Genomic DNA, 16,412 nt, shown 5'->3' with positions numbered 1-16,412 from the left:
ACTATAAATGCCGGAGGAAACACCACAGAAGCGCTTCACAGGAGGCTCCCAAGCACTGAGGATGTCACCTAGACAGGGGACGAAACGTTTGCAACAAAAATTTCCAGCTCGGCGAACAGAACCACAACAACGAGCACCCGAGCTACAAATCTTCACCCAAACTTTGAATATAGGATTTATGATCAGCCAGCACTAAAGTAACAAAAATGAAAGTTATTAAACTAATTAATGGTAATGGTTCATTGTAATGTTTCACATGAAGTACAGCAGGGCAGAATTCCTGAAACTGGCTATTTACGCTCCATTTTCATGGTTATGTCCTCATTGATGTTCAAGTGTGAATACATAATTCAACCAACAAGCAGAAGTTGCATTAAAACAATTTCTTTACTAAAAGTTAAAAAGTTAAGTAAACTTTTCATCAACAATGAGTAAACCTCTCTCCAACATGTTGATTAAACACTGGCATTTCAAAACACACCTGTTCAATGTATTAAATATTTCTGAGAGATGTTTGGAAGTAATTACAGAGATATAAACCCTGTGCATGCATCCAACATCTACTTCTTTAAACTCAAAAAGATAAAAACTTAAATATATGGTGCCTTTTTTAAAAGGCCTCCAGCAGCCTTTTAAAGCATAGCTGATTAGCACCTGAGGAAGGGTAGTGAATGCTCTGACCATATGCAATTAAATTCCCAAGCCCTAATAACTGACTTAGCATGTGTTTGAGGCAGGCAAGCCCAATGACTAAAAGTCACTGGAGCCAGAATTGTATCTGACATAGCAGACAGTGCTGTAAAACACAAAATTAATGTCAACATAATGCTGGAAAAAAAAGTGACCATAATTTAAATTTCTCTCAAACATATTCACTGTTAGTTGTGTGTTTGAAGGTGTGAAAAGTTGAACACCAAGCAGTTGAACACTAAGCAGTGAACACCAATACTTGGCTTGATTGCATGTTAAAGTTTTGTAATTCTAATAGGATTTCTTAAAGTAAATCTGATTAAAACTTTTACAGTTTATATACATCTGTTCTCTAAGTTAATAGAATTGACAATAGCTTAATTGTTCAACTCCATTAATTTGTTCAGATATTTTTAAATCAAGTATCATGCTCACTACAATTTCTGGACATATGAATTGTTTTATTCTGAACTTTTAATTCTATTTTTCTGTATTATAAAGAATAAGCTTCTTTGAATAGTTTGAAGGCTAAGCAAGAACAACTGTCAAATCTAATTAAGTTTCACAATTCTTTATATTGCAATTTTTTAACATTATAAAACTACATTGAAAGCAAACTTGGAGCAGCCTGGATTGCTAGTTTTAAATGTATGAAGTTAGGCATAATTTATTTATTTCTTTTCAATACAAGTACATGGCCAGGATAAAGTTACAAGTCCTCACTTAAAGCGAGTGTTGTTCCTGAAAATCATAACTTTAACTGAAACTTGTTTAAATAAGTCAGAGCTGTCCATATAAATCAATATTGAAGCCAGAGTTGGGTTCCTTTGTTTTATCTGGGTCAGAAATGTCTGATGCACAAGTTGAAATACATAACTAAATATAAAATAAAGTACAATATGTTTAAGAAAATGCATTCACCTGCACTGAGTTGTGTTGATAGATTAACCAGGTCTGTTTAGTGACAGAGTTGCTCAGTGCAGGTAAGACGAAGTCCCAGGACTACCTGCACCACCCAATCTCTGCCACTAGATGGAGGACAGGACATGAGTGCTAGTTTAGAGCACGCAACAAGAGCAAAGCCAGGATTACAACCAGTAGAAAGAGAAGAACAACATATGTCAGGGGCTAAGGTAATTAGTAAGAATGGGATGTAATTCAGGGGTTGGGAAGAGGCAGAGAGGGGTAACACTGGGAAAGCAAGGGCACATAATGGGCAACCTGCAGAAATAGGGAGCCTGTGGCAACCAGTATTACTGTAAAACTAGCAAATCTTAAAGATTATAATAATACTGTTAACATTGTTTCACTTTAGTATTGTCAAGTGAGTCAATATTAAACTCTGGCTTACAATACCTAAATATACATTGTAACATAATAGGTGTTTAATTGTTTATTAAACTACCCAACGATCTATCAAATTTTGGAGATAGAAAGAGACAGGGTGACAAAAGTTCTGGCAAACTATGCATCCTGAAAACTTAGCAGAAAAGGAAACAAAACCTCATAATAAAAGGCTTTATTCTGATGCACTGCCAACTAAAAATTTTTAAAGCTTTTTGAAGGTCAAAGAATGATGTCAACAATTACTTTATACGGGTTCAACAATCAGCTTACTTCTGCGAATGATTCAAAACTAATCCTTTACCACAGAAAATAAATCTTCCTTCACTGGTTTCAAAAAATAAAAAGTGAAATATAGTATTTTCAAATTTAAATCTAGTCTACAAAATTACCCACATACACAGAAAAAGTAAAAAGAATTAGAAGCAAAATAAAGTAGTAAAATGTATGTAGCTGGTAATGACTAAATTAAAAAGAGATTAAAAAAATGACTAAATTAAAAAGAGATATGAACCATGCTCTACTTAACATGGTTCTGTGCAGTACTAATACAGACATGTTAAAAGTACAACCGTACCATTCTCCAATACATGACTTCAGGTCAAAAGAGACTAAAGATATAACGAAAGGTATTAAAAATATGACCAGAGTCAGAAGAAATTGAATGCAAGTCAGTACTGTAAAAAAAAAAATGGAATAGCATTGTCTAAGATTAACATGTAATCGAGGGGTACTGGTAAGACAATACAATTCCTATGAAATTTAATTGATAAATGCAAGTTAACTTTTTTTTTCCCCCACAACCAAACAGGAAAGTCTAAAATTGAAAATGTGCAGCATCACAATAATACATGTCTCCCTCACTTGTTTTGTAAAGGAAGGATCATGATGTAGAATAAATATGTAGCTAAATTGGACATCCAAAAAATTAAATTAATTTAGGATTTGGGATTTACAGTTAAAAGTAAAATATTTTCATGATGTTCATTAAAGTGTATGTACTTTTGGCAACCAAGGACTAACCTTGCTATGATCAAAGATGTAGCTCAAGATCTCATCTTTACTCATGTTTCAAAAGAAAATTAATTGAGCAAATCAACCACCAAGGAATCGCCTAGGAACCCTCCAACCACAAGGGATGAACTCGGATTTCACCAGTTTCCTCATTTCCCCTCCCCCCATCTTGTCTCAGTCAAATCCATCGAATTCAGCACCGCCTTCCTAACCCGCAATCTTCTTCCTGACCTCTCCGCCCCCAACCCAGTCTGACCTATCACCCTCACCTTGACCTCTTTCCACCTATCACATTTCCGACACCCCTCCCCCAAGTCCCTCCTCCCTACCTTTTATCTTAGCCTGCTGGACAAACTTTCCTCATTCCTGAAGGGCTTATGCCCGAAACGTCGATTCTCCTGTTCCCTGGATGCTGCCTGACCTGCTGCGCTTTTCCAGCACACATTTTCAGCTCTGATCTCCAGCATCTGCAGACCTCACTTTCTCCTCAAATCAACCACCAGTCAAGGTACAAAAATCTGAAGCTGAAATTATTGAGCTCAAATTCTCAAGGAGGGATAGGTTAAGCCACACCAGTACACACAATGCTCCAGAATAGATTCATAAGGAACATGACCACAGAAAGTAGTGGTTAGTAGAAACAGATTATGGAAATGAGTATTAAAGAAAGTGGCCTACAATCATTGGCATTCTTCCAGTCACTAATTGATCTAAGTAAGCAGAATTCTCATTGTAAAAGCTCACTTACGTTCCCTTTACCTTTGAGCACTGCATTTTTATTTCACACAGAAAACTTAACTTTTTTTTCTTGACATTCTTCCATTGGTAAGATTTCCATAAACATCCTTGATCTTCAATTATTGCATGGAAATGTCACTTCTCATGACTCACAACTGTATTCCAATAGAAATGTGCTGATGATAGGCTGTTGCCATAGCAACAGAAAATAGGTCAAACCAGGAATTCTTTTCGTAGTACAGAACAGTATTACTTGAAAAGGATTAAATCTCCGAATGCTACCACAGTTAATAAAAATATAAGCCACTTCAGGTTGACACAATGGCCCTAATATCAATTGCTCAGACAGACAAAATCAGAAATCAAATAATGCTATAATAAAATCTAAAAGTATTCCTAAGGACATTGAGATAATGGTAGTCATGCTCGACTCATTCCATGACTCACTGCCTATCAGGGACAGTCATTGTATATTTGAATCCTCCACTCATTTCATATAGGAATTAGCAAATGTCAGTGCAATATTGTCCTTTTGCTCAGAAGAACATTCTTTAACATATGGATTTTAATTCTAGGCCCTTACCTAAATGTTGTATGCCAGTCAGCCCATACAGTAACACATGTTTTGTTGTGATTGAGATGAGATTGAGGTCAAGCTAGTTACCAATTTTCTCTCCTCCTATAGAAGTATTGTTTTTAACATCCATAACAACCAGAATGATAATTCAGAATGCCAAAAAAGCCCACATGCAAGTGCTAGATGTAGCTGTCTATGTCAGATAATCAAGACAGGCAGTGGGAACAGTCTGTGCACTCGTGTACGAGCTGAAGGGTAAGAGGCTTGGACCAGCTGGGGGTGGTGTAAGTGCAGTCTGGGAGCAAGGGTGAGGCAAAAGTGGAGGCTGGGGCTGATAAGGTACAGCTTTCTCACCACAATGTCTACAGAATAAATCTTTGCTGGCTGATCTCCTTTGGGACACTTGTCCCCCTTGCTGTCTTGCCGCATTAAATCATAAATCTGACTGGAAATGTAAATAGACCATTCAATCAGAAAAATCACAAAATAAGTGACTGTACTAACTAGAAAAATGTTTGCTCTTTAGAGTCACCTCTAAATCACATTGGATTCCTCTTCATGCTTGTACACACTATGGCACCTAGACTTGACAATTGCAGCTTTCACAGCTTATAGAAACAGCTGCTTTGAAGAACTTTGTGAACTAAGCAGGATTTTTCTGCTCTGCCTCTTCAGTTCTATTTACAGGTTTCCCTAGGTGCTCTTGGAATAGCTTCAATGCAGTGTGAAATAATAAAACAGTATCATCTCCATTCAGCTTTTGGAAAATTCCATTGAAAAATAAATGCTGCCAATTTTTTTTTCAAACAAAGCAGCACCAAGTTCAGTCTCAAGTGATTGCATTTAAATTCAGAATTAAACTCCTAAAATGTGGAAAATGAACTTTCTGCTTCCAATAAAGAGTTCAAATGTCCTGTATTCTTTCAGGGACTTGGGTATCCCTAATAAGACCAGCATTTGTTCCCTATCCTTAACTGCCCTAATTGAGTGGCTTGCCAGGCCATGACTGAGGGTAAATAAGAATGAGGCAAATTGCTGAGTCAGAGTCAGATGTAGGCCTCAGTGGGGAAGGATGACAGACTCCCTTCCTTCTAGGAGATTAGCTTCATAGTCATCATTACACAGAGACTGGCTTTCAATTCTAGATCTTTTAAATTCCACCACAATGGGATTTGAACCAATGGCACCCAGACTGTTAGCCTGATCCAAATACAGATTGACATAAATCCAGAGTATACCCAATTCCTGACTCCACACCCAGTGACACTCACTCTCAGGAGCTGGTATTTTTATGCTGGTCTACCACAGGTACAAAAATAACAGGATTCAACTACACTCCCTCTGGAATAATGACAACTATTTGAATTCCGGTTTTTAAGACACAGCTGTCAAATTTTGAATACTGTGATTAACAGCTTTATCTTTCAGACGAGACAATAAAGCAATTGTTTAAATATTGTTTCATGGGATGCGGACATTGCTGGGAATCATTTATTGCCCATCCCCAATTGCCCTCAAGACAGCGGCTAGGAGTTGTCTTCTTGAAGTGCTGCAGTCCATGTGGTGGGGATCCACTCAGCGATTAGAAAGGATTCCAAAATTTTGATATAGCAATAGGGAAACAACGATGACACAGAATACTGGAGAGCGTCCAAACCCATCTACAAAGCAGAAAGCAACTTGCAAATAGCAGATTTAATTAGTAAAAAAAAAGGTGGTGTAGACACCTTATTACAATGCAACAAAAATCTGCAGTGCAAAATAAACTTAGAACGAAAATAATAAAAGCAAAACATTTTACAAAAAAATCAATTTCAATAGAAAGAAATACCTATTGTGCGATTTATAAGGTAACTAAAAATAATGACCTTGTTCTATGCTTTGTAGTGATCTGAAAATAAGTACCATTCTTTTGATTTTGCATGCACAATCATTGGAAGAAATACAAAAACTGAACTCATTTATAGCATCTCCATAAATCTCCCTTCACCTAAGCCCCACTTCCCTCTTGGCTGTCTTAGTATCCCATCAATGCAAAAATGCTGTGTACCTTTGAAGAACTTCTACAATAAATCATAGGATAGACATGTTATGGGTGCAGTTCTTTAGGAACTGGAGAGAGTTCTAATAAAGAATTACACAAAATGTTATAAACAGTGTAATATAATTATACACCTGCAGTGATTACATATCAAAAGTACTCCATTGGCTATAAAACTTTTTGAGACATGCTGAGATTATGACTGGTGCTATAGAAATGCAAGCCTTTTCTCCTATCCAAGTAGCTTATTGCGAAGGTAATGACACGTGCAATGAATAGCCAATGTATTCAGAGACAAGTAATTTAGGGTCAGAAATCTAGGGTATGAGCAAAGGGAAGCTTCTTAAACTGGAAAGACTGAGCCAGTCATTTTTTCATAGCTATTGCAGTGTATAGTTTAACAAATATCCAGAAATAACTTGCACTTGGGAAATTATGAAACCACATCTGAATTTACTGATGACATCAAATGGAGAAAAGGGTTGTTTACAAATTGTGACCAGGACTTGAAAGTCTCCACAAGGCCATATAAAGAACAGCAGAAACAGTAGATAGGTCGAAAATGCAATAAATTGAACAGTTTCTTGTTTGTCCTTTCGGTCAAAGATGTCCATGTACTGTTTAATAGGATCCCAGTGGGTACGCAGATGACTATCAAGGACAATTTGTGCTTGGAAGGCTCTGTTGCAAACAGGATAACATACACAACTGCGTTTTGGAGGTCACTGGCTCAGGATTCTTCTGCTGACACTTTCCCGATGCTTCTGAAACATGCTAGCTTTTGAAGGAGGAGGTCACACAATTTTTAATTCAGTTGTACTAGGCACGTGACCCTGGGCAAGCTTTATCCAGAACTCAGGATTGATAGAAAAACTCCTAACCGTAGTCTTCAGAGTTTCCTTGTACCACTTCTCTTGACAGTCATGACAGTGCACCCCAGATTCAAGCACTCCATACAATGTAAAATAGTATCTGGTACTTTGACTAGATGATTCTGTTGTGACCACCTCAATGTGATGTGGATGCTTAACACATCAGCTGGCGCAGCACCTCAGGTGTCACACATTTTGTCCCTCCATCTGATCTTCTGTGGACTGTGAAGCAGTTTAAGTGAAAATGACTGGCTGTCTGACTGTGCATCAGCATTGGGCCAAGTCTTGCATTCATAAAGAAGAGTGGACTATTCACAGACTTGCATTCTCAGACTGAAGCTTGAAATCGGAAGGCCCCACTCGTTTTGACAATTCTTTCATGGGGTCTCTGCTGCCAGCCTCTGCACATGGACATGCATACTATGTTTATTTGCATGACCAAAGCCTTTAGTAGTGAGGACGTTTGGAATTCAATGGAGAAGCTCAGTTGGTCTGAAAAATTCAACCAAACAGTTCAACAATTCCACAGAAAGCATGTTTCCACATGTCCTGGATGACCAATTCCCAGTCTCTAATGGAATTAAATAAGAATTGCATGATAGCACCAATTTTCTTCATTTTTTTTCCAACATGCTGCCCAATGCTTTACATGGTGGTGATCCTGGCATGAAATCAGATATCAGATGAATGATAGGTTGCTCAATCCAAGACAACTCCATGCAAAGACTGAAGTGGCCAAAGACATACTTCATGATTTCCTATTTGCCAATTATTATGCATTTGCTGCTGGTTCCAAGTTGAACATGAAATGTAGCATGGACTTGTTTTCCAATGCATATAAAGATAAGATAATTTGGGCCTTAGAATGAGCACAAAAGAAAATTGAAGTAATATATCCACCTGCTCCAGAAACGCCCTATCTCAAGCCCAAAGTTTCAATCCATGACCAGAACCTGTCAACATTGGATAAGTTCACATCTCGGTAGGCCAAAAAGTACAAAAATATAATGTACTTTGGAAACAAGAGAAGGGAAAGGAAATTTAATTTTTGAAAGAGGAAACTTTGATGACCTTGGATTAGTACATACATGGTCATTGAATACAAAACCAAGGATTCCATTTGCACTTAAATCCTTTCAACATCATGTTTGGCCACATTTAGAGGCAAAAACAAAAGCAAGATTTCTACAACTTAAAACCAGTTATGAAAAGCTTGAAACCACTGAAAAATTAGTATAATGCTGGAACAGAAACTCAAGTGTTTGCAATTCTAATTTCAAGAACACTTTTCAGTCTTTTCATGATCTAATTCATATCCTATTTGATTTGTCACATTAGTATTTTACAAATCCATTTATACTGTACTTGTAAAAGAATACTCAAACATACAATAAAGTGATTTTGTTCAAACTGTCAGGATTTGACAGGCTAAAACCCTCCATTACAGGGAAATCCTAGGAAATGTCTGGCAACGTAAGCCTAATTCTTACTCTTGGAAGCGTCACTTGTATTGTCCTTCGAAATAGCACACCTACATAGAGCATTTAACAGATTTAAAATGTTATGACAGCTTTTTAAAAGTATTGGTGATACACTGCTACCAATTGTACTGTGTATGACTCATTGTGGTTGGCTGTCATTTTAAACAAAGAGCATGTTGGGGTGGGAGGGGGAGGAGATGGGAAGTGCAGCAACCATCCATCCCTCATAGAAATAACTTTGACAAAAGTTGGTTTGAAAGTTTTAAAATGCATTTTGGTTAGAGATATAGGTTTGGGAGAACTAAAAGATACTGCACCATAATATTAGCTACTTTACATATTCCCAACACACATTGTAGTATTCCTTGTGGTAGGATTACCTTGGATATCATCTAAGAAAAAAAATTGCAAAGTATCATGTTAATTTGAAAAAAAATATAACCACCTACAAATGAATAAAATTCTCCTAACCTGTTCTTATTCTTCCACAAACTGCAGCTGGCATGTCTTTTTGCGCTGGGTGGGGGATGGGGGAGTGGTGGCGGTTGAGGCATATTGAGACAAGTTGATGTTCCAGAACTAATGAAGAACAAATCCCTTGTAATTCTAAGAACTGTGGAGCATCAACACATAGCATTCCTGAGTTCAAAGCACAATAGTCCAAATGCTTTAGCATTATAAATTTTATTAGGAATATTTGTATGCAGCTAAAGTGAGCCTGCAAGTGATGTGATAACATGCATCAGGTTCACAAAGATACTCAGCAACACATCTACTGGTGCATCTATAAAAATTAGTAAGAGACCTTGCGGACACTCAGAACTTCCTTTGCTTCCTGAGGAAGTAGAGATATTGTTGTGCTTCTTTGACCATTTACTTTGACATGGGTGGACCAGGACAGATTATTGGCGATTATTACTCCCAGGAACCTGATGTTTTTGAGGCTCTCTTCCCCGCCCCCCCTCCTTCCATAACTGGATCCTCAACTTCCTGACCCATAGACAGCAATCAGCAAGTATAGACGACAACACCTCCTCCACCATAATCCTCAACAACAGTGCCCTGCAAGGCTGCATAATCAGGCCCTTACTATACTCCTTATAAACTTGCGACTGTGGGGTCAAAATCCACCCGAACTCTACTTACAAGTTTGCTGACGACACCATCGCTGCAGGTTGGATCTCAAACAAATGACATGACAGAACACAGGAAAGAGATTGAGTGCTTAGTGGCATGACGTAAAGACAACAAATCTCTTCAATGTCAGCAAAATGAAGCAGCTGGTCCGTGACTTCAAGCAGCAGAGTGGAGGGCCTGCCCTGTTGCATCAATGGTGCTGAAGTGGAGAGCGTCAAAAACATCAGGTTCCTGGGAGTAATGATCACTAATAATCTGTCCTGGTCCACCCATGTCAAAGTAAAAAGGTCAAAGAAGGACAACAATATCTCTACTTCCTCAGAAGGCAAAGGAAGTTCTAAGTGTCCGCAAGGTCTCTTACTAATTTTTATAGATGCACCAGAAAAATCATCCTATCTGGAAGTATCACTCCCAAAACCACAAGAAACTACAGAAAGTCGTGAACACAACCTCGTCCATCATGCAAATTAGCCTTCCATCCATTGACTCCATCTATATTTCCTGCTGGCTTGGGAAAGCAATCAAAGATTATTCCTCCCACCCCGGTTATATACTTTCCCACCTCCCACCCCGGTTATATACTTTCCCACCCTCTTCCATCAGGCAGATAAAATAAAAGCTTGTATTCTGCAATCTGTTCTGCTACCCTGATGCACTTTGTATGGTATGATCTGCTTGTCGAACATGCAAAACAATACTTTTCACTGTATCTCAATACACGTGTCAACAATAAAATCAATAAATCACATTAAGTGTCTAGAATGACTGTCTTTATAGCATCAGACTCAAAATAAATTTAAATTTGGCAAGGAAATAATTGCCCCATATGGCATTTCACATCTTTTAATTGCCTATTTTCACTAGTTTCTATAAATCCAGTTCCAGTTTATATCACTTTATGATGAGAGAGAGAGCAAGGGACAGCTTTTCTTTCCATCAAAATTAGAAACTTAGTGAAACATTAAGGGCAAAGCAAAAAATTGAACCACAGTAAGCATAATCAGCAATAATGTTTATTCATGTCCGTTATTTAATACTCTCCAAACCTACTTATCTTCCACCCTCGAGAGCTCAAATTCATGCAAAACTTCTACTTTTTACCAGTTCAGCTCATCCATCACCCCTTTGCTCACTGTCACTGTGCAACCCCTGTCTGCATCAATTTTAAAATCTGAAGAATTGTTTCCAAAACTTTTACACCTCACTTCACCTGTAAAATCTTCCTACAAAGATCAGAGGTTCCTCTGTTCCCCTGGATTCTCTCTATTCCTATTTTAGCAGTGGAGGCTGTTCATTCAAATTTCTAAGACTAAAACATTTGGGATTCCCTACCTAATCCTTTCCACCCTCTTGCTCGTCCTTCTCCTAGAATACACCATTTCCCAGAGTCAGAATCTTTTCCCGAGCTTTGGGTGCAAAGGAATTTTTTGGGAGGGGGGGGGAAATTAAATAAAGGAATTTCTAATGGTAAACTATCAATCTTAAAGGTTAAGTCCAACTACTTTAGCTAAAACATTTTTGGTTAGATCAACAGTCGTCAGTAGCTGCAACTTGGCTTTGGAAGAAAGTAAATTGAGAAAATGGATTCAAAAGCATGTAACTTTTCAATACAAGTGTTCGCCAAGATCACCTCACAATTACAATGTTCCAAGACTGCAATTGGTCTGACTACAACATAACATTTTTCCGTTTATGCAAATTCTAGAGCAAAATTCACATTAAAATAAGATTTTCATTCTAAATATCCAGTTTTTGACACTGAACAGGTCAGATGTTGCATAATTCTGTCTTAAGAGTCATACAGCACAGAAACAGATCCTTCAACGTGTTACATATTAAATGGTCCAGCTCATCCATGCGGACCTCGCAAACACATACTTTTGAATCTTAGAAAAGCATCCTCTGCTGCCTCAATCCACAATTCCCAATTAATCACTGTAGCTGATATGGAGGTCTTCCCGAACAAGACTAATATGATTGGCAATTTCACTGCAAATTATTTGTACTGTGTCTTTATACTGGATATAAGATGCCTTCACAGAGTCTCCTTTCAGTTTTTAGTGAGAAATGTATTTCCATTACATTCTGGTTCTGATTCAGTCAGTAAGCCAGTTAATACTCTAATTGACTAGATTACTCCGCCTCCCAAAAAATGATTCCACCATATCCAGACACAACCCATGCCATGGAGATTAACCTAAAAGAACTTTTCTAAAAACTGTTCCCAAAAGGAGTTCAAATAACTGAGCGTGAAGAACCACCAGGGTTGAGTCCTTACCTGCATTTCTTTATCTCCATACTTCTGTGGATTCTTACTCCCATGACTCTTTCTCCGAAGTTTCTTCAGTTCTGCATGGCACTTTTCCAGTGACTCCAGCCTGGCTTTATGTTCGGCTTGATATTTCTTCAATGTTGCCTAAAAGGAAAAATGCAAGAAAAAGTAAGTTAATTAAACTGAAAATGATGGAAATGATTACTTATGAACAGGAAAGAGATTTGCCTTTGTTGTTAATACAGAAACGGAATGAAATGAAGAAAAAAAGCAAGAAAAAATAACTTTGGCATATTAGGATATTGATTTCTAATCACTATTGCTTCAATTCACTTCCTAATGGTTTCTGACAACCTATATGACATTTATCATTTCATAGCAATAAAGTATACATGAGAGAACATGTTCAGGTTTTCTAAAACAGAAAAAAAAAGTACTGATATAGTTTTTGTCTATCAATAAAAGAAGCTGCATCTCATTCTATTGTCCACTATTCAGTAAGGTTTGAATATAGCTAAACCTAGGAGACTTGAGGAATAGTGCTAAAATAACCTTTTGGAACAACTTGGGACTATAAGCTATATGAATGCAAAGTACTTGTTGCTTAAGCCAGCTAGTCCAAATCATGAGTGTTGCATTTCTGATGAATATTAAAAACATGCAAACTGACTGAAAACAAAACTATTTGCCATAAGCTATATAATTCCTCAAAGTGCTTTGTAATGTAAATTAATGAAGTTCTCACAACTTCTGTATAACGTGGCTAGCAACAAACATACCGTATTAAGCATCTATTAATTGACCAACTATTTACAAAGAATTGCTTCTATAACGAACAGGAAATGACATCACCACAAACCCCACAAATCCCATCCAGGAGAAAGATATAAATAGAAAGCAGGAGACAACAGCTTCGCTTTACTTGGAGGCCACCACTGATGCTACCTAGCCAGGTAATGAAATGTCTGGATATCAAACCTACACCTTTGGAAGACTGCCTTATAGTGTTTATTGTGACATCTGAATGTTTCTCATCAGATCTGACCTGTTGACAACAGCATCCCTCTTCACTATTATCCAATGGGTGGAACTGACCTCACCTAATTTCATTCTTGTCTGTCTATCTAGTTAATCGCCAGAGAATCCCTTGCAGTGGTTTCCCTTCCTACTCCTGCACCACTGTCTCTAGCGTCCTTGGTCCCTCCCATTTTTTCATCCACGTGATGTCTATTGATAAGCGAGTCAAAATGAACAGCATTAATTTTCACACATTGTCTGATGACCCTCAGTTCTAGCTCATCACCACGTTTCTAGATTCCTACACTATTGTCTCTAGACTGGACTATTCCATAATATTCCTGGCTGGTTTTTTGTAAACTGAGTGATCCAAAACACTCTTTCCTGTGTCTTGACCCATCACACATGTTCGCTGACCTATACTGGTTCCTCATCACAAAAGAACTAGATTTTAAAATATTATCAGCCTAATTTTCAAAATCCTCCATGTCCTTATCTCTCCTGATCTCTGTAGTGTCTCCCAACCCTAAAATCCTCATATCTCCATTTCTGAGCTTTGGTGTATTTCCAGTTTTAATCACTCCATTTGTGGTCAAACCCTCAGCTGCTCAGGGCATAAGCTCTGGAAGATCTTCCATGCACCTCTCCCTTCTCTACCTTACTTTCCTCTTAAAATACTCATTATAATTTACCTCCTTGATCTAGTTTTTGATTATCTGAGAATGTTTCTTTATGTGGCTCAGGCTGTTGTGAAGTACCTTAGGCTGTTTACTACATTGAAGCTGCTATATAAAGAAATGTTATTTGTGTTCGTGAATAATATGCTAGTTTATAAGCTGAATTCTACAGAAAAGACTACAACAATAGGACTGCATGAGTAAAATGCATGTGTAAAATTTAATTCATATGCATAAAATCCATCACCGCAGTGATATTGCAATAACTGACAGAATGTCTGTAGCATTTGTTGATGGCAACTGTTGCGGTGGGATATCTTCTCCAAAAAGCCAATATGGAGATCTAAACCAGAAGTTTCAGAAGACTTTCGGGAACCAAGTCTGCCTGAAAATCATCCCAACCCTATGCTTTTTGAATCACCACTTTTTCCTAATAAATAACAGATGGATAGGAATAATTTCAAAGCTGTAATTCAACTCAAGTTCATAACACTTACAGTCGCAATTCTATTAGATTACAATGTTGTAATCAATTCATGCTTTGCTTACTTTACATTTGAAAATACACCTTTTTTTCTTGCTGCAATATTACATGATAAAAAGTGAACAGAAAGACTAATGAGTTTATTAATCAAGAGATGTGACAGTGCAGAATTCAGCCTGAAACTTACACTTAAGTATTTGGCATCTAGCTCAACCTTCTGCTCCAGTTGCATCAGCAAATCATTGTGGAACACTTTCAACTGCAATGAAAAGACAACGTCAGCAACATTTAATTTCAATAATGTCAAGAGTACAAGAAACCCCCTGAACACCCACACACGTTCTCTCACACACCCACGATGCAGAGGCACTGATTGTACCTTGGATCCTCAGATTAGTCATGTGCAAGTGATGCTTCCCTCCTCCATAAATTCAGCTCCTTGAAAGCTATAATTTTACCCACCCCCCAAACACATTCTCTCTACACTAATTGATTTGAAATTTTATCCTAAGGGGTGCACGTTACAATTCGGCATTGTCTTTTTTCCTGAATGAAGAATTCAATTTTCTCTATTAAAAAATCTTTAAAGGCAAAGATGACAATTTTGATTTTTATTTTGAATTAAACTGCTATCCAGCAGTTTAGATTTTAATTTGCTGGCTACATGTCAACATGATTTAACTACATATGTATAATCTGCCAAAAGCATATTCCTTTGTAGCTATTTCAGTTTAAAAAGTATCCCCTTCTCAGGAACAAACAAACAGAACTTAATTTACAAAAATCTCTGGATAGAAACCTTTGTTCATCAGGTACAAGCTCTCACAAATCCAATATTGCATGTATACTACCTTAAAAGGAATACACACCATTTCTTCAAGCTGTATCTGAATTTGTCTGTGGACCTCTGCCATCTGGAACAAAACATCCCCTGCAAAATAACAAACGGAAGCTAAAATAACTATTTCCATCATTTTGGAATGTTAAGCACAGCATCCACACAACATATGCGCAAACTGATCAAAGCACATTTTTGCATCTTAACTGCCTCATCAAACAATACCGAACAAAAAAACTGCTTAAACATTGCTCTGAATTTTTAAAAAAACATACAGTTTTGTCACTCATTTGTATTATTTCTCCAAATGAGGACACAGCAGCATACTGTACTGTCACTGGAGTAGCAATCCAGATATTACTACTGAGGACAAGAGTTCAAATCTCACGACAGCTGTTGCAATACATACTTAGTTAATGAATAAGAAATTAAAAATAAATCTCAGTAAATGGTGACCATGACAATCATCATAGATTGTAATTAAAAACCCATCTGGTTCACCAATGCTTTTTACTGAAGAAAATCGGCTGTTCTTGTCTGGTCTGCCCTACATGCAACTCCAGCTGCACAGCAATTTTTCTTCCTTTATTCTTTTATGGGATGTGGATGTCAAAGGCAAGACCAGCTTTGGCTGCCCATTCTAAATCCAAAAGGCTTGCTCGGCCTTTCTGAAGGGCCGATATGAATCAACCACAATGATGTGGATCCAGAGTCACAAATTTGCCAGACTGTGTAAAGGTGGCAGATTTCCTTCACTATAAAAGGAAATTGGTGAACTAGCTGTATTTTTGCAACAATTGATGCTTCATGGTAACCATTACTGAAAATAACTTTTTATTTCTAGATTTAATTAATAATGGAACTTAAATTCCACAAGCTGTGATGGTAGAATTTTAACAGATGACCCCAGAGCATCAGCTTGGGCCTCTAGATTACAAGTCCAGTGACATAACGATTATAACCCTGTTTCTCCCAAATGACCTAACTGTCGTGAAATGGCCTAGTAAATCACTTACCTCAATTGCAGGATGACAGATACAGGACAGATTTCAGAGGTAGGATCTTTACTCGGAGTAGTAAGGGCATTGAATGCCCTGCATGCAACAGTAGTAGACTCGCCAACTTTAAGAGCATTTAAATAGTCACTGGATAAAGATATGGATAATAATGGAATAATGTAGGATAGATGGACTTCAGATTGCGCCAACCTGTGAAACCAACAGTGAGGGC

The 16,412-nt window shown here is 37.5% G+C and overlaps 1 protein-coding gene across 4 annotated transcripts in view; it reads right to left on the bottom strand.

Annotated features, from left to right (window-relative positions):
- LOC122562235 (BAR/IMD domain-containing adapter protein 2-like) overlaps positions 1-16,412 on the bottom strand; it is a 74,186-nt gene that overhangs the window by 19,549 nt on the left and 38,225 nt on the right. For all 4 annotated transcript variants that reach the window (XM_043714965.2, XM_043714966.2, XM_043714968.2 and 1 more), the window contains 3 exons: positions 15,214-15,275; positions 14,532-14,603; positions 12,173-12,310 (listed from right to left, as the gene is read on the bottom strand). In XM_043714965.2, coding sequence (XP_043570900.1) covers positions 12,173-12,310; positions 14,532-14,603; positions 15,214-15,275 — 272 coding nt within the window. The remainder of the gene's footprint in view (positions 1-12,172; positions 12,311-14,531; positions 14,604-15,213; positions 15,276-16,412) is intronic.

Source organism: Chiloscyllium plagiosum, unplaced genomic scaffold, assembly GCF_037043375.1.
Source record: "Chiloscyllium plagiosum isolate Xiang-an unplaced genomic scaffold, Cpla_swu_hap1 HiC_scaffold_25, whole genome shotgun sequence".
NCBI lineage: Eukaryota > Metazoa > Chordata > Chondrichthyes > Orectolobiformes > Hemiscylliidae > Chiloscyllium > Chiloscyllium plagiosum.
Note: the sequence above shows the minus strand (reverse complement) of the source record. Positions and strands in the feature narration are given on the sequence as shown.